Source organism: Barbatula barbatula, assembly GCF_947034865.1.
Source record: "Barbatula barbatula genome assembly, chromosome: 13".
Lineage (NCBI taxonomy): Eukaryota > Metazoa > Chordata > Actinopteri > Cypriniformes > Nemacheilidae > Barbatula > Barbatula barbatula.
The window spans coordinates 20,908,838-20,929,347 of record NC_136776.1 but is presented as its reverse complement, the minus strand read 5'-3'; the positions used below and the strand labels follow the sequence as shown (position 1 = coordinate 20,929,347).

General features: G+C 39.3%; 1 protein-coding gene across 2 annotated transcripts in view; it reads right to left on the bottom strand.

Annotated features, from left to right (window-relative positions):
* Positions 1-296: 296 nt before the first annotated feature.
* The window catches only part of adarb1a (adenosine deaminase RNA specific B1a), a 24,707-nt gene continuing 4,493 nt past the window's right edge, over positions 297-20,510 (bottom strand). For both annotated transcript variants that reach the window (XM_079471600.1, XM_079471599.1), the window contains exons 2-11: positions 11,676-11,702; positions 9,137-9,205; positions 7,318-8,243; positions 6,363-6,477; positions 6,100-6,268; positions 5,498-5,649; positions 5,251-5,419; positions 3,712-3,893; positions 2,647-2,825; positions 297-2,575 (exon numbers count right to left, since the gene is read on the bottom strand). In XM_079471600.1, coding sequence (XP_079327726.1) covers positions 2,399-2,575; positions 2,647-2,825; positions 3,712-3,893; positions 5,251-5,419; positions 5,498-5,649; positions 6,100-6,268; positions 6,363-6,477; positions 7,318-8,243; positions 9,137-9,205; positions 11,676-11,685 — 2,148 coding nt within the window. In that variant the 5' untranslated portion in view covers positions 11,686-11,702 and the 3' untranslated portion in view covers positions 297-2,398. The remainder of the gene's footprint in view (positions 2,576-2,646; positions 2,826-3,711; positions 3,894-5,250; positions 5,420-5,497; positions 5,650-6,099; positions 6,269-6,362; positions 6,478-7,317; positions 8,244-9,136; positions 9,206-11,675; positions 11,703-20,510) is intronic.

The window sequence follows — 20,510 nt, the reverse complement described above, 5'->3', positions numbered from 1 at the left end:
CATTTTATTATTCATTTGTTTATTTTGTTGTATGATGCCTAATAAGATTAATTTACTGTATTATTTCATTGTAGTTTTTGTTTATAATTATAATTTTAGTGCCTTAAACTTATTTTAGTTTATGTCGGAGGCAACATTTGTATTTCCATGAACTTTTTTATAACAATTTTTAGGCAAATATTTGATTTCATTTCAATAAACAGAAAGTTTTCAGTAGGCTACTTGTAGTAAACTATAATAACCTTGATCAGCGGATTAACATAAATAATCATATCAAATATATAGCTATATCGTTTATACAACCTTTATTAAAATGTACAATAACGTTGTAACATAGAAGGTTCCCGAGGTCAACCGGAATTCAGGTCATTTCCAGACCTGGCAAAGTGACAATAAAAAGAAAATAATAATAAAAGCATAAATGGTAAATATATTCTTTCTACTTTCACCACCAGCTTGTTTTTCACGACTCTTTGTTGGTGAAGTCTAGCCAATCGCAAAATACTGGAAAACACATCACAAAGGAACCCTGTAAACATTATGTCAGACACAAAAAAGTGCTTTAGAGACTTCGGCCCTCCAATCTGATGAATGCCAATGCACAAAGAAATAAGAGGCAGAGAACGCTCTCGAATGTGAATAAACAGAGTTGGAGATAAAAGCATCTTAAAACCAAAAGTGGCATTGTTGGAAGAGCCGCGAGCAGCGATAAACACAATTTCCCGCCAGTCGTCGCGATTACAGCACTGCTAATCGCTTTATTAGACCGGCCTGTTTTGCGGACAAACAAAAAAAGTCATAATTTGATGGAACTAGTATTTTCAAAAACAAATCCACTACCTTTTGTTCGTAAAAACACACCGAACACTTTTATAATAATTTGTCTTAAATCCTTTTGTCTGTTGAATACTTAAGTGCTTTCCAAAGTCTTAGTAGTCATCCATGAAATGTGACTTTCAGGATTATGAGAGAAACACGAGCAGTGAACGTTTGGATGACATATCGATTCCGATAAGAGTGCGTGAATGACATAAACCACAAAATATTGTAGGAGTTTTATTTTCTTGAAGATTTCTTCTCATTTATTTTCTTCTTTGTCTTTGTTTGGATGCACAGGTTCAAAGTGAAAATGTTCAGATTTCTCCCCGGCAGAAGCAGATCGCAACCAGTCCAAAGGGGAAAGATTATTAAAAGCATCCAGAATCGCAGCATCATGAACATTTTCCAAGCCAAAGATTATAGAATGTGCACGAAATCTTAAAACAAACCTATATTTAAAAGTGCTTTGATAAGCTAAGGATTAAAAACGCTTACAAAATTGTATTTGTGTGCTACACATCCTTTAAACTATAAATAAGAAAGGATTCTTGCATACTTCTTTACCTTTATGTACTTCTCAGTAGTTAAAACTAGTTCTTTACTAGTGCTGTATATTTAAAAGTATACTTTTATCAAATTAAAAGTGGGTCTTTTAGTCTCAGGTGAAATAACAACATTTAGATTTTGAGACAAACTTTTCATTTAAGCAAAATATTGACTTAATAATGTCTAAATCATGCAAACGGATGTTTTTGAAAACATGTTCTGTTTTGTTCAGAAATCTTACACATAAGTTTTGGATTCCTGCATGTAAAAAGATGCCGTTTTTATTGTTTCGTGAGAAAATGCATTCTTAACATGAAACTAACAATTATGTGACAAGGAAAACATTAAAAATGTACATGAAATACTACTGAATTGAAAAGTGGGTGCATTATAAAATTCATGCTAAAACATTAAATAAATGTTTAAAATAAACACCTTTTCTGGTCGGCTTGTCTTATCTTAAACTCTACAAAATCCTGGGCTGGTTCAACCCATGGTCGGCTAAAATATAAACAGTTTGGATTTATCCATATTTTACCCAACCATTTATTAAGTGTACATCTTTGTATGTTATGACGTATGCTTTTTTTTGGGCCGGTTACCCGAAAAGGGTTTAAGACCAGTTCCAGATTAACTCAAATTTTAGTTTTTGTCTCAAGATGCAAACAGTAATGTTTTGTTTTTTGCATAATATGTAAAAACTGATAAAATAGGCCTAGTCCTGGTTCAAGATGACCTGTCCGGGAAAACACCCCATAATTGAATCTTTAAATAATATGATAACAACTTACAGCAATGCATATATAATAAATTAAATAGCCATTTTTTAAGTATAAAATAGCATTTGGGTAACACTTTCAACCCGCCTTGCAGAGTTTAACCTAGAAAAAGTTTTTTTGAGATATTTTTAAGATGAAGCTCACCATGTCATTAAAAACAGGATATTATCAGAGCGACTTGCAATAATAACAAAGGGTGACAGAATGGCCCATGTAAGTGTATGAAAGTCACTAGCCATCCATGCTTTTCTCTCTCAGGGGTTGAGGGAAAACTGGTCTTGTTCGATGGGTTTATCTACCCACACGCCCAGTCCTGCTTTATAGAACGCTTTGAAGAGATTTTGTTTGGCTGTGTGATACTCCAGGGCCGCCTCCTTTGCCTCGTGGTATGAGGTCGGCCGAGATCCTCGTATCCTTAGAGTCTCAGTGAGCTGATAGAGGTAAAGAGATGTTTGAGATATCGATTTTTTCAGAACATACTAAAGTGGAGGTTTGTGTTTACCTTGGCATGCAGACAGACCCATCGACTGTACAGGGTGTGTTTACAGAGGTGTGATGGTCGCCCGACGTCGTCTTTCCCTGTGGTGGCGTTAATGATCTCCAAACCCTGATCACCAACAGTCCAGTTGACGCTAAAGTTGGGAGCTTTTCCAGGTTGCCTCGCTTCTGTGTTACTGATGCCTGGAGATGGAGACAAAGGAATACAACATTTCATCCATCCATCCATCCACTGTATCCATCTATCTATCCATCCATTCATCCATCCATCCATTCATCCACTGTATCCATCTATCTATCCATCCATTCATCCATCCATCCACTGTATCCATCTATCCATCCATTCATCCATCCATCCATCCATCCATCCATCCACTGTATCCATCCATCCATCCACTGTATCCATCTATCTATCCATCCATCCACTGTATCCATCCATCCATCCACTGTATCCATCTATCCATCCATCCATCCATCCACTGTATTCATCCATCCACTGTATCCATCCATCCACTGTATCCATCCATCCATCCACTGTATCCATCTATCCATCCATCCATCCATCCACTGTATTCATCCATCCACTGTATCCATCCATCCACTGTATCCATCCACTGTATCCATCTACTGTATCCATCCACTGTATCCATCCATACATCCATACATCCATACATCCACTGTATCCATCCATCCATCCACTGTATCCATCTACTGTATCCATCCACTGTATCCATCCATCCATCCACTGTATCCATCCATCCATCCATCCACTGTATCCATCCATCCATCCACTGTATCCATCTATCCATCCATCCACTGTATCCATCTATCCATCCATCCACTGTATCCATCCATCCATCCATCCATCCACTGTATCCATCTATCTATCTATCTATCTATCTATCTATCTATCTATCTATCTATCTATCTATCTATCTATCTATCTATCTATCTATCTATCTATCTATCTCTCTATCTCTCTATCTCTCTATCTCTCTATCTCTCTATCCATCCATCCATCCATCCATCCATCCATCCATCCATCCATCCATCTATCTATCTATCTTACCACTGAGCAGAGGTTTGTTGATATGAAAAGGTTGGGGCAGGTCATCAATATCAGCGATCCGTTGGTACATGGCTCTGGACAGGTGGTCAGCGTGGTACAAGCTACCCAGAATTAAACTGGAGAAGTAGATGGGTTCGGTGAAATAGCTCAGAAGAGACCCCTGCACTCCGATCACGTTCCATCTATGGGGACGACACATGATGATAAAAATCAAAAGAGGTGTTAACTGAAAAAAGACACAGATGTGAACTCTGAACACCTTTAATTTCACCAGGTCAGGATGTGACCATACGGCACGATTGTTATGTCGTAGAGAAACGCCCGGCACAGAACATGCGACGTTTCAAACTTGCTCGCATGCGGCCGAATTTACGCCATAAGCAAAATAACACCTGGGTGTATAAACCCAATCACTGTGATTTCTCCGAGTCCTTCAGGGTGGGGTCATGCATGAGCGCGCTCTAAAAGTCTCAGCAAGCAGCTGGATCGTAACGACGACATTTAACTGGAGTGGGTTTCCAAGCGTGCGACGTGTGTGCCTAGTTGGGGGTTGTGTGTTTGCGGCGCTAGGCTTCCCTCAGCAGGATGGCTGTTTTCTGGAGGCCATAATCAGAGCCCTAATCAGGGACCCAATGCCCCGGCTCCAGGGTGCCGCCCGCTCCGGAGAGAGCTGAAGTGATTGGGGTTTCAGAACCAATGCGACAGCCAATCAGCTGCTTTCTGAGTGCCTGAGTGGGATAGAATGCTAATGCGGGGAAATCGGTAAAGGTGGTTGGGGGTGCGAAGAAAGGTAAGTCACGGGAAGCGGTTGACATGTGAATGACTCCCAAAAGTGGGCCACCTAACGCCAGCGGTCTTCTTAATACGCATCATCAGTCATCAATCACGGTCTAAAGTCATATTTTATAGCGCAATCAAAGAAAGATGTTTACGAGATCTCGGATCACAAAATGTGAATCAACAAAAATAGGTTTCAAATCAAAATTGACCGAAACAAATGATTACTGTCTTGGGGGGTAGAAATCTTCGTAATTTTTCGAATTAAAGTGTTAGCCAATCAAAGTAGCCATCACCAAGCCTTCTTATTTTTAAACTCCTCTCCTCCAACCACCTCTAAAATCTTCAAGTCTTGTTTGCCCTTCTTTTTCACATTACCTCAATAGCGCCATCTATCTTTAGATCATAAAATTGCAGGATACTTGACTTATGTCAAATGACGATCCGACAGATCAAATTATAAACCATTTACCTATAAACCATTACTTTTTTGTTTATTTTTGACTGAAAAAAAGTGAAATGTTTCATCTTTTATAAGTTGTTTTACATCTGCTTAATAAATAGATGTATATAAAAACATATGTAGTGTACTGGAGAATTACCGTTAACTAAATAAAGATATTTACTTTAAAAAAATGTGAAGAATTAAAATAGAAAACAATTCACCCAAAATACAAAAGAATACAATCGCAGACAATCGTGGAAAACCCGTCCCCAGCTATTGATGACATCATCACATTTCCTCCAGGAGTGACATCGTACCTTGCGATCTTGTCGCTGCACGACATAGTCAGCAGTCTCTCTCCCTGCAGGACTCCATCCCAGGTCTGAATAGTGTTACTCGTGCGAACCGGTATCGTCCCCTCTCCGGACTCGATCTTGGTCCGCAGCTGTCCGCGTGCCTTGCGGTTTGGATGCCGGTCACCCTGGTCTAAAAAGGAGCTTGTATAGGCTTACAACAACACAACAGATGAATCCACAATCTATCGATCTCAAAAACGTTACGTACCCTCAGTGCCAGCCTCGTGGGGTGAGAATATCCGGGCGTCTCCGCAGGGTGACGTGCTGATATATAGATGAAACTGAATGTTGTCTTTTAGCCGGTAGCCGCGTTGGCTGCACCATCTGAATATGGATTTCTCATGTTCCTCGGGTCTGTCGCTACAGAGAAACCACGCACATTAAGATGTGATCTGGGCTAAGAGGGCTTTCAAATAATTGAAAAGAGGTCCACGGCCTGTCACACAATTCATCAAATCCGTCATTTATTATTTCACGGTGAATAAAGGCCGCGAGTGAGCGGTTTTACACACATGGCCGTGTCATATTAATTCATTATCCGCATCTGAAAATATATCCAAAAATAGTTTTTCATATCTGCAGCTGATGTGAATGATTTGTCACATTTCGAACTAAAACATTTGGGCGTAATTGTGAGATTAAGAAAAGAGAAACCGATAAAAGAGCTGTTTAGCTTTTCCTTCATGTCTGACATTGAAAAACATTGATGACTCCTCCTGTACCAGACATATTTTGGACCAAGAAACGCTCCCAAAATGAGTGTAAACTTTGAGAGGGACCTAAGAAGAATTTTAGACGTGTTTGTCTCACCTAAGAAAGTACTCCAGCTGACCGTAGAGGTACCTGATGAGCGATCGCCGCGCGATGATCTCGGCGTGGCAGTCGTTGAGGGCCAGACCCCTATCGCTCATGTACTCTCCATTTATACACTTGGTTCCCGTAGAAACGCAAATAACCTGAGCATCCTTTACGTCCGTGCCTGCACATAACAACACGGCTCAAAAGCAGAACTATTAAAGAGAACAGAATCATACGGTAAAATGACCACAGGGTCATTCTTGTGTGGCGCGTACCGGTTGTCATGACCACGCCCGCCAGGACTTTCCGGCGTGCGTGCGGGGAGCTGAAGTTGTCTGTCAGCTCGCTGAACTTTTCCACAACTAAACGAGAGACGGCGTCTGCGAGTACCTTCAAAACAAACAACCCCAAAATGAAAACCGGTTTCTTCGGCAGAAGATACTTTGAAGAACTCTGGTAACCGAACAACATTGAACCCCAATCTGTTGATACAAAACCGCCGAGACATTTCTCAAAATATCTTCTCTTGTGCTCCACTGACAAAAGAGTCGACAGCGACATGCAAGAATGGCGTTGGACGGGAAACTAAATGCGGTATCCCGTTTAAGAACGGCTCCTGTATCTGATTTAATTAAGATTGTGTTGATTGTGTTGTTATCGGGGGGGATGGGAGGGATTATGAACAGGATGTGTAAATAATGCCGTGTACACTAGCGCCGCGATTAAAGGTTTAATGCTTGACTTCCTTTCAAAGCCAACCGAAACATTCGTGTCTTGATTCTGATTTAATTAAAACCGTTCAATGAAGACTGGCAGCGGCTTTATGAGGACAAATGATAGTTAAGCAAAGCCACCGATGCATAGAGTTTAATGGCATTAAACTTTTTTTATAATATCAAGCATGATGAATGAGACAAAGGTCGAATCTATAGGCGTAACCGGTTACGTGAAGCTAAGTATACATTTAAACTGTAAAATCGTACAATTCTTATGGTTTGCACAAAAAACGATAGTGGTTTTGTGTCCATACAATGGAAGTCAATGGGTGTCAATGTTGTTTGGTTACCGACGTTCTTCAAAATATCTTCTTTTGTGTTCTGCAGAAGAAAGAAACTCATACAGGTTTGGAATGACATGAGCATGAATAAAAGATGAAAGAATTTTCCTTTTTGGGTAAACTATCTATAAAACGTGATCACATCGAAAGTAACGTACTATTAAGTTCCTCACCTGAGGCAGGTGTAGCTGCAGTCCCTCCCTTGGGATTGGCTGCCGAGATGGTGTCTGGTCTAGCTGCATGTTAAACAGTCCCGATAACGCCGCCTGGGCCGCCCTCGCCTTCGCCAGCTTCTTATTCCTCCCAGAACCTTGAAAGATTTGCGTGTCCACGGTGACCGACATAACAAAGTTCTTGGCATGGCTCTCGCCGCTCTCCGCCACAAACTCGTACTTCAGTCCCGGCCGAAGCTCATTTAAGATCATCACTGCGTTTTTGCCGCTGCCTATAGGGGGTGCTGTTAGAGGCGCAGGTGGTGCGAGGGATTGACTCGCCAGTCTGTTGTTGTTAAGGGTCACGGGAAGCGGGTATTCGCTTATGGCCTGGAGAGCTCTATTGCTGCTCAGACTCAAACAGAACAGGTCATCTGGTGGCGCTGGAGTTTCAAATCCGTTAAACAGCATGTCTGGGAAATCTGCCTGGTCTGACGTAAAGTCTGCATTGACCGTTAGCGTACGGCCCATGGCGAGGTGTGCTTCAGACGCGTTAGGAAACTGAACAAAAGAGCGTAGTGCTTTTTCAGCAGCGTTCAGTTTGGCTTTCTTCTTAGTCGGCCCCGAGCCTTCAAACAACTGTCCGTTGACTTCGACTGTCATAATGAAGACGGGCGCGTGCACGGGACCAGTCTGTGACATCAGCTTGTATTGCAGTCCTGGTTTGATTTCGTTTAGCTGCATGAGAGCGTTCTTGGGCAAGACCGGACCTTGCACTTTCCTGCGTTTCTTGGGGCGGAATTTGGAGTGCCCGTGACCTCTGTTGCCCTCTTCCAGAGGGCGTTTCCTGCCTAATCCCCGTGCGCTTCCATTGGCTATGTGATGCCCCTCCTTCGAGGAGAGGTTGTCCAGGTTGCGGTTTTCTTTAACGTCCATTCGACACGAACCTGCGATGCCCAGAGAGAATAACTTACAACGCCTTCGGTGCAGGACCTTGTAAATGTAAAATTGCAGACTTTCATCTCTTGGAACTGGATTGAAATAATGTATTGTTTTGTAAAGATGATTATATTATGGTAAATAATACATTTTAAATGTTTCTAACTAATACAATTTAAGTAAATTATAAGTTAAACTGAAATGTTAAAATATATAAACAATGAATCATCTCAAATTATTTATTTTATAAATTGTATTTAATAATTTATATACTTGGTAAATTAAATATATTTTTATATTTAATTGAAAAACATCAGTCCTATTATATTTGTTCTATGTATGATATTATATTTTATATAATAACGAACAAAATATATTTTTTATTTTTATTACTCAATAGCCTATAATGGCCTTTTTTTGCAAAAATACCTACCAGACTACCAAATCAAAAAGAAACATTGTGACAACCAGTTGCCAAAGGCGATGAAAATGAGCATAAATTCTCATTTATAACATCCCGCAGTGAAAGATTAGTAAGTTACTCAATTTGGTACTCTAAAACTCGATTGTTCGGAAGGTCGGAAATCAAAGGTCAATGTTGAGGTACGACCTCATCTGTTTAAACCTTTCAGTAAACAAAACAGTTAACAAGGAAGCAAATTGAAAAGATCAAATGAATGATCAGAGCTCAGAAGAGACACATTATACTCCATACATGAAAAAACTGAAGTGTAGAGACAGACTGGCCTTTATTTTCTATATTGGCATACCATGAAAAACATATCTTGTTCTCATTTACTTGAATGCACACGTTCAATACAAAGGTGAAAAAGTACACTTGTTCAGCGGTTGGATTCTACCCGAAGGATGGAGAAACGTAGATGACAAACGCAAGACTCACTGATGTGTTCCTCTTCATCTCCATCCAGCCCGAAGAACTTCTGCTGCCCTCTGGGCCGCCCACCAGCTCCTGCCACAGCGAAAACCAAAGATTTAAATTCATCTCAGATCATCAGTGATCACGATTTGTGCTTACTGAAGTCATCTGTTCCCACTTACGCCCTCCGCCTGCTCTGTTAATGAGGATAATTAACCAGTTTTAATGACGGGGGGAACTGATGTGCAGGTGCAATTATTGCCCAATTAAACGCTAACATTCCCTTAATGAGACGAGCGTCCCGGAAAACATTCATCTCATTCCAGCATTCCCACTTCTGCTGGAGTGTGAACAGAAACAAGTCTGGAAGAATTAGAGGCCTGCTGGGGAGGAACGGCTTTGTGTTTTTTATTGGTTTTGTTTTAGTCGTTCAATGAAATTAAGCGAGTCGTTTCTCTGTCGAAAGTCTGAGTCGTTTTTGGGGGGGTTGTTACTTTTGATACTTTTTGGGGGGGATTTTGTTATGGTTATGTGGCCAAAACATCCAAAGAATCAATAACTGTTGAGTAGTTTTAAATTTATTTGATACAATTAATATAGATTAAAATATTACTTTAAATTAAATATGAAATAAATTGTTATATTATGATCAAACACAGACCGGAAGTTAACTTCAGGCCTGCGCGTGTGTCTGATGAAACCATCTACTAGACCTACAATATAGTTCCTACCTCAATCCAAAAAAAAATCTGGAAAAGCTTCAATGTTAATATATACTGTTTAATGTTGATATAATGTTATTAATTCAATAGCAAGCATGTTTTAATCTTATACATGTTAACGTGACTAAATCCAGACGTAATATCCGCTTTGAGATGGGAAATCCGAAGTGTCAATCCTAACTTCGAGTTGTATTGAACGCAGCATAAATGGATACTTAAATTGACCACCTGAGCATAAATCACACAGACATAATGATACATAAATCGCCAGAGCTATTAAACAGAAAACAGAGTCGTTGAAGGTTGGTTTTCAAGTCACCGCGTTACTGAAACCAACATTAAAGAAAACTTTGCCCACAAACATTAAGCAGGACCGAATAAAGTGCGTTCTCAATCTATACTGAAGCCTCTGTACGGATAAGCTTGAATGAGGCTTTGAAAAGCTGACTGAAGTGGATACAGTTGATAAGAGAGTCCGTGATAAACACGCCAGTAAGGCTCGATAAATCACGAAAGCTATTAGCGCGAGCTTTTCGAGGCACTGACACCGTTTCATTTCCCGTCATCAAAAGTTCTCAAGCACTTCAAAACACGCTGCTAAACTGAGGTGAGCATTTCTCTGGTGAACTTGACATGGTTATGCGCGCGTCCGGGATAAGTGCACCTGCTCATCGATGGCGATCAACAATTGATGTTGACTACGCAAAATGACTTAGAAGGAAGGTTTATCCGCTTGAAAAGGAAAGAGTGTGGCATAATTTAGGGTACTTCTCGCAGCATGACACCTGACACATTAGGGCTTTTATAAAGTGAGCGCGCACGCAGACGCAGATTCCGGCTATGCAGCGTCTGCGAGTTAGCCACAACCTTTTGTCCTTTCGTCTGTGGCTTGTGGTTGTCAGTCAGTGACAGATAAAAAACAAATTAGACACGGCCTGTAGAGAAGTAATATTTTCGAGGAGTCTCTCCCGTGAGGACAAAGTAACAAGATTTCAAATCTGAACCTAATAAAAATATTATTTCTTCCAAGGAATGTATTTCTTGCCAAGCAACACATACCGATGCAATGCTGTTACATGTTTGCAGCGTGTTTTTAATCATACTTTTACATACTTTTAATCACCCTATCCCTGTGTAATTTCCCGTAAACCGGAAGTTGAACAGTGGAAGCATATCCCTTTTAAAACACCCATTTAGTAGTCTATACTTCACAACCAGGAATCTAACAAGAAACTAAAGTAGGTAGAGATTGCACTTAAAAAAAAGAAACTCTTTAACTTCACTGTTCGTTTCGCATATCACAGCTATTAGCTAAACACATTCTCGAGCCAAAATGGCGTGGAGGCTTATACGGACGCATTTAGGGTGTACGAAGCGGCATATGGGTTTCTGAAAACAGCACGAGATGTAATAAATGCAGACGTTTTCAGTTCAGCACCATGGAGAGCTGCGAGCTAAGAGAGACTAATTCAGCACCACGGAGAGCAGCCGGCTTAAAATGCACAGCAGGTCTGTGAGTGAAGGGTAGACATACGATCAAAAGACGCAGCCCGAACACAAGCAATAGCTCAGATCTAAAGCCCTTCAGGAAATACTACACACAGAGAGAGAGAGAGAGAGAGAGAGAGAGAGAGAGATACTTTTAATCTGATTCTCTGCACACGGGGGAAAACATTTGGCTCGATTCTCTCCAAGTGTCAGCTAACTGCAAAAAGTTTTTAATCAAGGATAGTATGTCAAAATGGGAAAATCTGACAAACTTACATGTTTAGAATTGGTATATTTAGTATATCTTTTGTTAATAGTAAATCATGCGAATACAAATAAGATATTGTTCCTACCTTCATTCATGGCTTTGCCGATAATCCCTGTGGATAGAAACATCTGCCATTAAAAAGCAATCTTATTTGAACATTATAAATAAAACATTCATGTTATTCACAATAATCATTGAAATGTTGAAAAATTTGTGTATATGCTAATAATGGTAATTCAACTGCATCATTTGTTGAAGTATTGCAGATAAGGAGTGTTTGGGAAACACTCTTTCAGAAGGCATCGAACAATAATGAACGTGTCATGGTTCTGAGATGTTAGGTTACTAAGCTACCACCAAGCCATGCTGGTATTATCAAATACGTAGGTCTCGCCAGCTTTTTAGTGTTACATGCATTCACCGCAGGACCTGTGACATTTTTATGACAGCCTTCATTTACCGCAAACTACCCGGGGACTCGGGCAACGGCAGATTTGTGTAATTTTAGAAAGCTAATGAATTGTTGGCGTTTAAAAACAAAATTTGCAGATACACATTTATAAAAAAACAGAAGGAACTAAACGCTAATAGATGTTTATACTATATTTGGATTTTATACCAAATTATAATGGTAAATTCAAAGAATTAGCATTTTAAGAAAAAAATGTATTTGCTTATTTAACACTCAAACAACATTTATAACAAAATACTCTAGCAATGGGTCAAATTCCCAGAATCGAGCATAAGCCAAATTCCATTCTAAAGGTGTGAAGTGTCTTTAAAAGCATCACTGGTGCCACTGATCTCCCAGGCAGGAGCAGTTGGCTGACGAATCATGCGTTTTATCAGCAAAGCTCCAGACCGGACCACATGCCACTGAGACGGATCTATCTCTCAGTACATCAGAACAGGTAGAGACGGGGGGAGAGCCAGAACATGAGACAGGTGGGCTGGTCTCGACTGGTCAAACCGACGAATTCATTCCCCCCTTACAGTTCGTCTAACAGAGCTTCAGTCCACTTTTTTATCTCGGTGTAAGAGCTGGAGTGACACAGGGTGCATCTCATTTGCTGTGCCCCATTTTCTATGAAAGTGCAATATTTGCAACCAACCATTTAAATAACTTGTTGGTTTAGTGTTTTTATCGTATATTTTAACCCAACTGTTGAGCTTATAAACTACATACCTTAACACAACAATGTGTCAGTCAACTAACTCTACAAAAAAAAGTTAAAAAGATACACTGACAAGATCTTGCCTAGTGTGCAAGCACCCTTGAGATCCCTTCAGCAGACTGAAAGCGGGAAAATGAACACAAAGAGGTCGCCCATTGTTTACTTTGCATAAGGGGATTATGCGAACAAAGACTTTGCTAAGAGGAGGTGTCTGTTCCGACTCTATTATTGGAAAACAATCACATATCTACATCTGCACACAGGCTCGAAAAGGGTTCCTTAGACAATATAAAGGTAAGAAATGGTTCTCTCAAGAACGATTTTGAAACCAGAAATGGTTTGCTGCTGCAAAAAACAACTTTTAGCACCTTCGTTGAGATGGACATCAGTGTCCGGAAAGTTTGCTGAACAAACAGGTCCTTAAAGGAATTGTTTACCTATAAAATGACAACGTTGTCATTGTTTCCTCACCCTGTCGTCATTTTAAACTTGTGAGATTTTCTTTCTTTTGTAAAACACAAATAAAGATATTGTGAAAAATGTTCAAACAACGTTGCTCCCGTTGACTTAAATTGTATGGACTCAAAACCAATGTAATGGGGTCAATGGTTTTCTGTTACTGACATTGTGCAGAAAAACATGTGCAGAATAAAGTGAAACAGGTTTAAAAAGACAAAAGGGATTCATTTTGAAGGTGAACTATTCCTTTGAGATCGGTTTAAATAACATATTCGGTAGTTTTAGAGACTAGGTAGGAATATACATCCCTAAATGTTAACAAAATGCTTCAACTGGTGAACACTACACAGGTTGGGCGACTCTCGGACTGCAGGTGTAACCATGGTGAGAGATTAGTGGCGTGAAGTGGCCGTTCTAATGAGAGGATTAAACTTCACACATGAAGAGCTGGCTGAATTGAACCTGCTATCTGCTGCCTTCAGCACAGACCCACGACCCGAGAGAGAGAGAGAGAGAGAGAGAGAGAGAGAGAGAGAGAGAGAGAGAGAGAGAGAGAGAGAGAGAGAGAGAGAGAGAGAGAGAGAGAGAGAGAGAGAGAGAGAGAGAGAGAGAGAGACAGAGAGAGAGAGAGAGAGAGAGAGAGAGAGAGAGAGAGAGAGAGAGAGAGAGAGAGAGAGACACTGACACAACACTGACACAACACTGATACAACACAACACTGACACAAAACACAACACAACACTGACACAACACTGATACAACACAACACTGACACAACACTGACACAACACAACACAACACTGACACAACACTGACACAACACTGACACAACACTGACACAACACAACACAACACTGACACAACACTGACACAACACTGATACAATACAACACTCACACAATACTGACACAACACTGACACAACACAACACTGACACAACACTGACACAACACAACACTGACACAACACTGACACAACACTGACACAACACTGACACAACACAACACTGACACAACACAACACTGACACAACACAGACACAACACTGACACAGCACTGACACAACACTGACACAACACTGACACAACACTGATACAACACAACACTGAGACAACACAACACAACACTGACACAACACAACACTGACACAACACTGATACAACACAACACAACACTCACACAACACTGACACAACACTGACACAACACTGATACAACACAACACTGACACAACACAACACTGACACAACACAACACTGACACAACACAACACAACACAACACAACACTGACACAACACTGACACAACACTGACACAACACTGACACAACACAACACTGACACAACACTGACACAACACAACACTGACACAACACTGACACAACACTGACACAACACAACACTGAGACAACACAACACAACACTGACACAACACAACACTGACACAACACTGATACAACACAACACAACACTCACACAACACTCACACAACACTGACACAACACTGACACAACACTGATACAACACAACACTGACACAACACTGACACAACACAACACTGACACAACACAACACTGACACAACACAACACAACACAACACAACACTGACACAACACTGACACAACACTGACACAACACTGACACTGACACAACACTGACACAACACTGACACAACACAACACTGACACAACACAACACAACACAACACTGACACAACACTGACACAACACAACACTGACACAACACTGACACAACACTGACACAACACTGACACAACACTGACACAACACTGACACTGACACAACACTGACACAACACTGACACAACACAACACTGACACAACACAACACAACACAACACAACACAACACTGACACAACACTGACACAACACAACACTGACACAACACAACACAACACTGACACAACACTGACACAACACTGACACAACACAACACAACACTGACACAACACTGACACAACACAACACAACACTCACACAACACTCACACAACACTGACACAACACTGATACAACACAACACTGATACAACACAACACTGACACAACACTGACACCACACAACACTGACACAACACAACACAACACAACACAACACAACACAACACAACACTGACACAACACTGACACAACACTGACACTGACACAACACAACACAACACAACACAACACTGACACAACACTGACACAACACAACACTGACACAACACTGACACAACACAACACAACACTGACACAACACAACACAACACAACACAACACAACACAACACAACACAACACAACACTGACACAACACTGACACAACACAACACAACACTGACACAACACTGACACAACACTGACACAACACAACACAACACTGACACAACACTGACACAACACAACACAACACTCACACAACACTCACACAACACTGATACAACACAACACTGACACAACACTGACACAACACAACACTGACACAACACAACACAACACAACACAACACAACACTGACACAACACTGACACTGACACAACACTGACACAACACAACACTGACACAACACAACACAACACAACACAACACAACACTGACACAACACTGACACAACACAACACAACACTGATACAACACAACACTGACACAACACTGACACAACACAACACAACACTGACACAACACAACACTGACACAACACTGACACAACACTGACACTTATGATAGGATCCTGTCACTTTCACTAAGAACTTTTGTCAATATTCGCCCTGCCCCTTTTATGTCTCAATTGTTACATATAGTTGCTTATATTGGATAGTTTTATTTTATTTTGTACAGATTTGCTTTGACAATGTACAATTTATTTATCATGCCAATAAAGCTTTTTTGAATCTTGAATCTTGAGAGAGAGAGAGAGAGAGAGGGAGCTCATCCACCCTATTCGTAAGATCGTCCACGAAAATTTCTCAAAACAAACTTGTTTAGAATTTTGACACTTGCAACTCTGTGGTGACTCATCTTAATAGACAAAACAATTGCTAGAATATCAAACATGAGCTATGTGCAACAATATGCATTTTTACTATAAAATTACCAAACTTTTTAATAAGCATTCCAGGTATGAACGAAACGAAACAAATACAAGTGTCGGAAATAATACTAACACAGATATTTACAAACACACTCATTCACACTAAAACGAAGTCTTCAAAACAAATGTTACACCTTTAGCTTCTCAAAATCGTTTAATTGTTAAAAGACAAACAATGTCAACAACGTTGACATAACATTTGGCAGACGTTTAGCAGCTACATCTAAATTGTTTACTTAAAAATAGTATGAAACGCACATAGTTTACCTTTGCGTTCGGACCGTTTTTTGCGTCTCCTCTTAAATCTCCTACGTATGAGGGAGTAATAAGTGCCCATGTTTTGAGAGCAGCTCTGCGACTGAGCCATAAAGTGCAAAACCACAAGCAAGTCTCCAACTCTCTCTGCTGATCTGTTGTACACTTCAGGAGTGAGGAACGAGAACGAAAGACAGGAGGAAATAAAGGGAGGAGGAAGGTGTTGTGTGTTTGTGAAGAGAGAGGTGGGGGTGTCTGGTGGGATGCAACCACGCGTGAAGTGTACTAAACCCACCCTCATACAGACAAACACAAAAAACGATTCCTGGAGCTCAATTGGTAGAGCGTTGCGTTAGCACCGCATAGGCTATGGGTTTGATTCCAAAACACAGTAGCTTGAATGAGTTAAATAAGAGCCGGCAATGACACTTCATAATGACCAATCCTTTCATTTGGGGTATTTTGGGTAAGCATGATCCCTCAACTGATGAAATAAATGTAAGTAATGCACTAGATTTTATTTCTAACACTCTGGCTCCCTCTAGTGGACACTATAGGAGCCCAAAATCACATGTTTAACATGTCTCTGTGTGTTTGTCAGAGCATGATACACACCTGTTCTTTACCTGTTCCTGTAATACATAAATGATAATAAAATGAGAGGTTTTAACCATCCACAGAAGATAAGAAGAATCCACTTTCTGAATATGCATTAAGATGAAAACAAATCAAAACACGTGAGACCATGTTTTGTTTCAGGAATTTGAAGGGACAAACAAGACCAGGGCTGTAATTCACTATTCTGAAACCGCCAGTATGTGACCGTGTACACTTACACTAAATAGTATAGCAACAGCTATAAACAGCCAGTAGATGGCAGTGTAGTCTGAGCAAATCATTGATGTCAAATTAGGTGAAGATGGTTAATTCAGAGCTTTACAAACAAAAGTCTAAATATAAATATCTTCCGAATAAAAGGCACACATACGACGTAAGTCTTTGTTTTTATTATTGGAAAAAACTGCATGGACGAAACTAAATATGAGCAACTAAACTAACTTAACTTTTTCTGGGCCTTTCGTTATTTTCAATTTCAGTTGTTTTGGGGACACATAGAAATAAAGAGAGAGAGAGAAAGAACTATGTAGTCTTTTAAAGAAATGTAGTCTTTTAAACTCATATTTTAACACGTAAATGTCTCTGTTACTTTAAAGAGTTTAATACGAATCGATATGAGGCTTTTATATACTTTGAAAATACCACGATATGGCTGCTGTCCTTCTGAAACCTTATATCTTCATATTGCATGATGTTAAATTTTGGTCATAAATCATTATTATTAGCCACTCTTTATGTTTGTCATCGGGTTTTGCAAATATCTAACCAATAAAAAGTACTAAAAAGAGCTTGTCAACTTTAACAACACATTATGAAATCATTATCATAGAGAAAACACACGGTTAAAGATCATATATCTGTCCGTGTATTAAAACGTCAGAGCAAAGATATTATTACAGATCGTTTTACACTCGGTATAACAAAAGCTGCTTGAGGAATGATTTGAGATAGAAAACATTAATCAATCTGTTAAAGTGACGCTGGCCCCGACTTCATCTCAGCCGGATTACAGCGTGACCGTGCCAGGAGTGAGTCAATATATATTATAAGATGTTAATGACAAAACCATTAAACTGAAGAAAGTTTGGCTTAGAGGTGACAGTGGTGTCAGTGGTGTTATTTTACAAAAGGGAAAGAAAAGACAAAATAAAAGAAAGTAAAGAAAGGTAGAAAAGAGGAAAAAGAAATAATAAATGAAATCATTCCGTCATGTTGAACTTCTACTGCAACTAGGAATAAAATGTGATAAAAATATTTTTATCTAAATACATATATATCAAAAATGTATAATACAAAATTATAGATTTTTTGTCATCAACCACCATGTTGACCTTTCCATGCTTTAGCATTTTCTAAATTCCAATATATTTTCTCATGTCTTATCTAAGACAAATTGGATCAAAATGATCTTTTAAAGTGAAATAAAGGGTGTGCATTGACGTCACTTTCCCGCATGAACACGCCGGGACACGACCCCTTGAGTGCCAGGACACGTTCTCTTGACTGGTAAAACACGCAGAAATGTCTGCTTTCGATAGAAAAAAACAAAGAAGCCAGGGCTAAAACACGCAATCATTTAAAATTAAAAGCAGTTGGACTCGATGGTGATCCTTACGACTAACAAAGGATCCAGGTGTCCTTCGACACTGATATGTTGTGCAAAATTGTGTTTCCTGATATTGTAAGTTGTAAGCGTGTTTTCCAAACTCTTATAGCCCTAACTTACAGCTGCCATAGAACCGATCTATGATGCTCATTTATAAGGTTACACTGGGAAATCTGTGAAGGCGAAAAGTCTTACAGAAACAATGCAAATTAATGACATGCCGCTTTGAAACTTCCAAACACATCACAGCCTTTAAGTGAGAGCACATCACATATCTCACACACAATAAAACACCACCTGCTGCGATAAGACCCCCATACACACACAAAAACACACACATAGATCCTGTCCTGACGTGCCTTTTCTACTCTTATGGAATTTAGCATTTCATTTAATATAAAACTATACACGTAAGAAATGCCTGTTTGCATATATACATATATGCATATCGCAATATTTTGCGATAACTGAATTATTTAAAAAATTCAAAGTTACATATAGACCACTTTGGACGAGGTAAACAAACGTTTTTAACACAACACAATGGTTGAACAAAATGCAACTAATAGAACATTTATTACCGAATTAAAATTTATATATGTGAGATTTGTGAGAACCGGAAGTGCTTCTAGACCAGTGTTTACATCTCGCGATGGGGTCTATAGTCTATAAGTTTTAAGTTAACGCAGATAGCAGAGAGACTTGTGTGGAAGACGTTCAATAATCAGAAATCATGTCAAATATGTATGTTGGTTATATAATTTCCATTATATTTCTATTTCTATTCTATTGCACATTGCATTATTAAGCCAAATGTTGTGTAGTGCAAGGTTATATAATTTCTTAAGAAATAGATTTTAAGATAGATAATTATTGTCTCGCATAACGGAGTATGCATTATTTAGCCTGCTATGGCATATCACATTTTTCTTTGATATAGCACAGCCCGTCCATAAAACTGAGGACAATTACTAAATATTATAAAAAAATGAATTCATTATTTTTCATTGATACAGACATTATTCTATTGAAGGGCTCTGTTCAAATATCTCTTTATTTAACAAAGCGCATTGGAATAGATGTTTATAATCATTTCTATCCACATATAAAAATGATAGGATGTGTAGAAACATAGGATGAGTAACAATTTCTCTTTACCACTTAGTGCTCCTGTATGCATAAACATATTCATCCAAAACTGAAAGCCCTGATCATCTTTAACGGTTCGGTGCTGTAATCCGCACACATTTTACTTTAAGCGTTTGGCACTGCAGGCACTTTTATTCAAAGTAATAGTCTATACAAGCTATACATTTTATCAGTATCTGGGAATTAAATCCATGACTCTACCAATTGAGCTACATTCAAAAAAGATACAATTGTATATTTTGAAAATATATGAAAAGTCCTTCACAACATTAGAGTAATGCCAAAACGTACTAGCGTTTCATAAATAGTTTTGTGTGTATGAATGTGTTATCAACCACACTAATAACTAGTTTTATCAGGGGAAATAAACTTGAAAATGAATGTCAAAAGAAAGAAAATCCATAACAAACAAGCGTCTTAATGAGCGGTCAGCCCGGTTATGAGGAAATCTAATTAAAATGTTCCCATTGAGTAAGCAAATGGGGTCCAACGCCATAATGACCTACAAGTTTTATCAAAGGAAAATCTGCACGGAAATGCTAAATATCAACCATCCAAAATAGAAATATC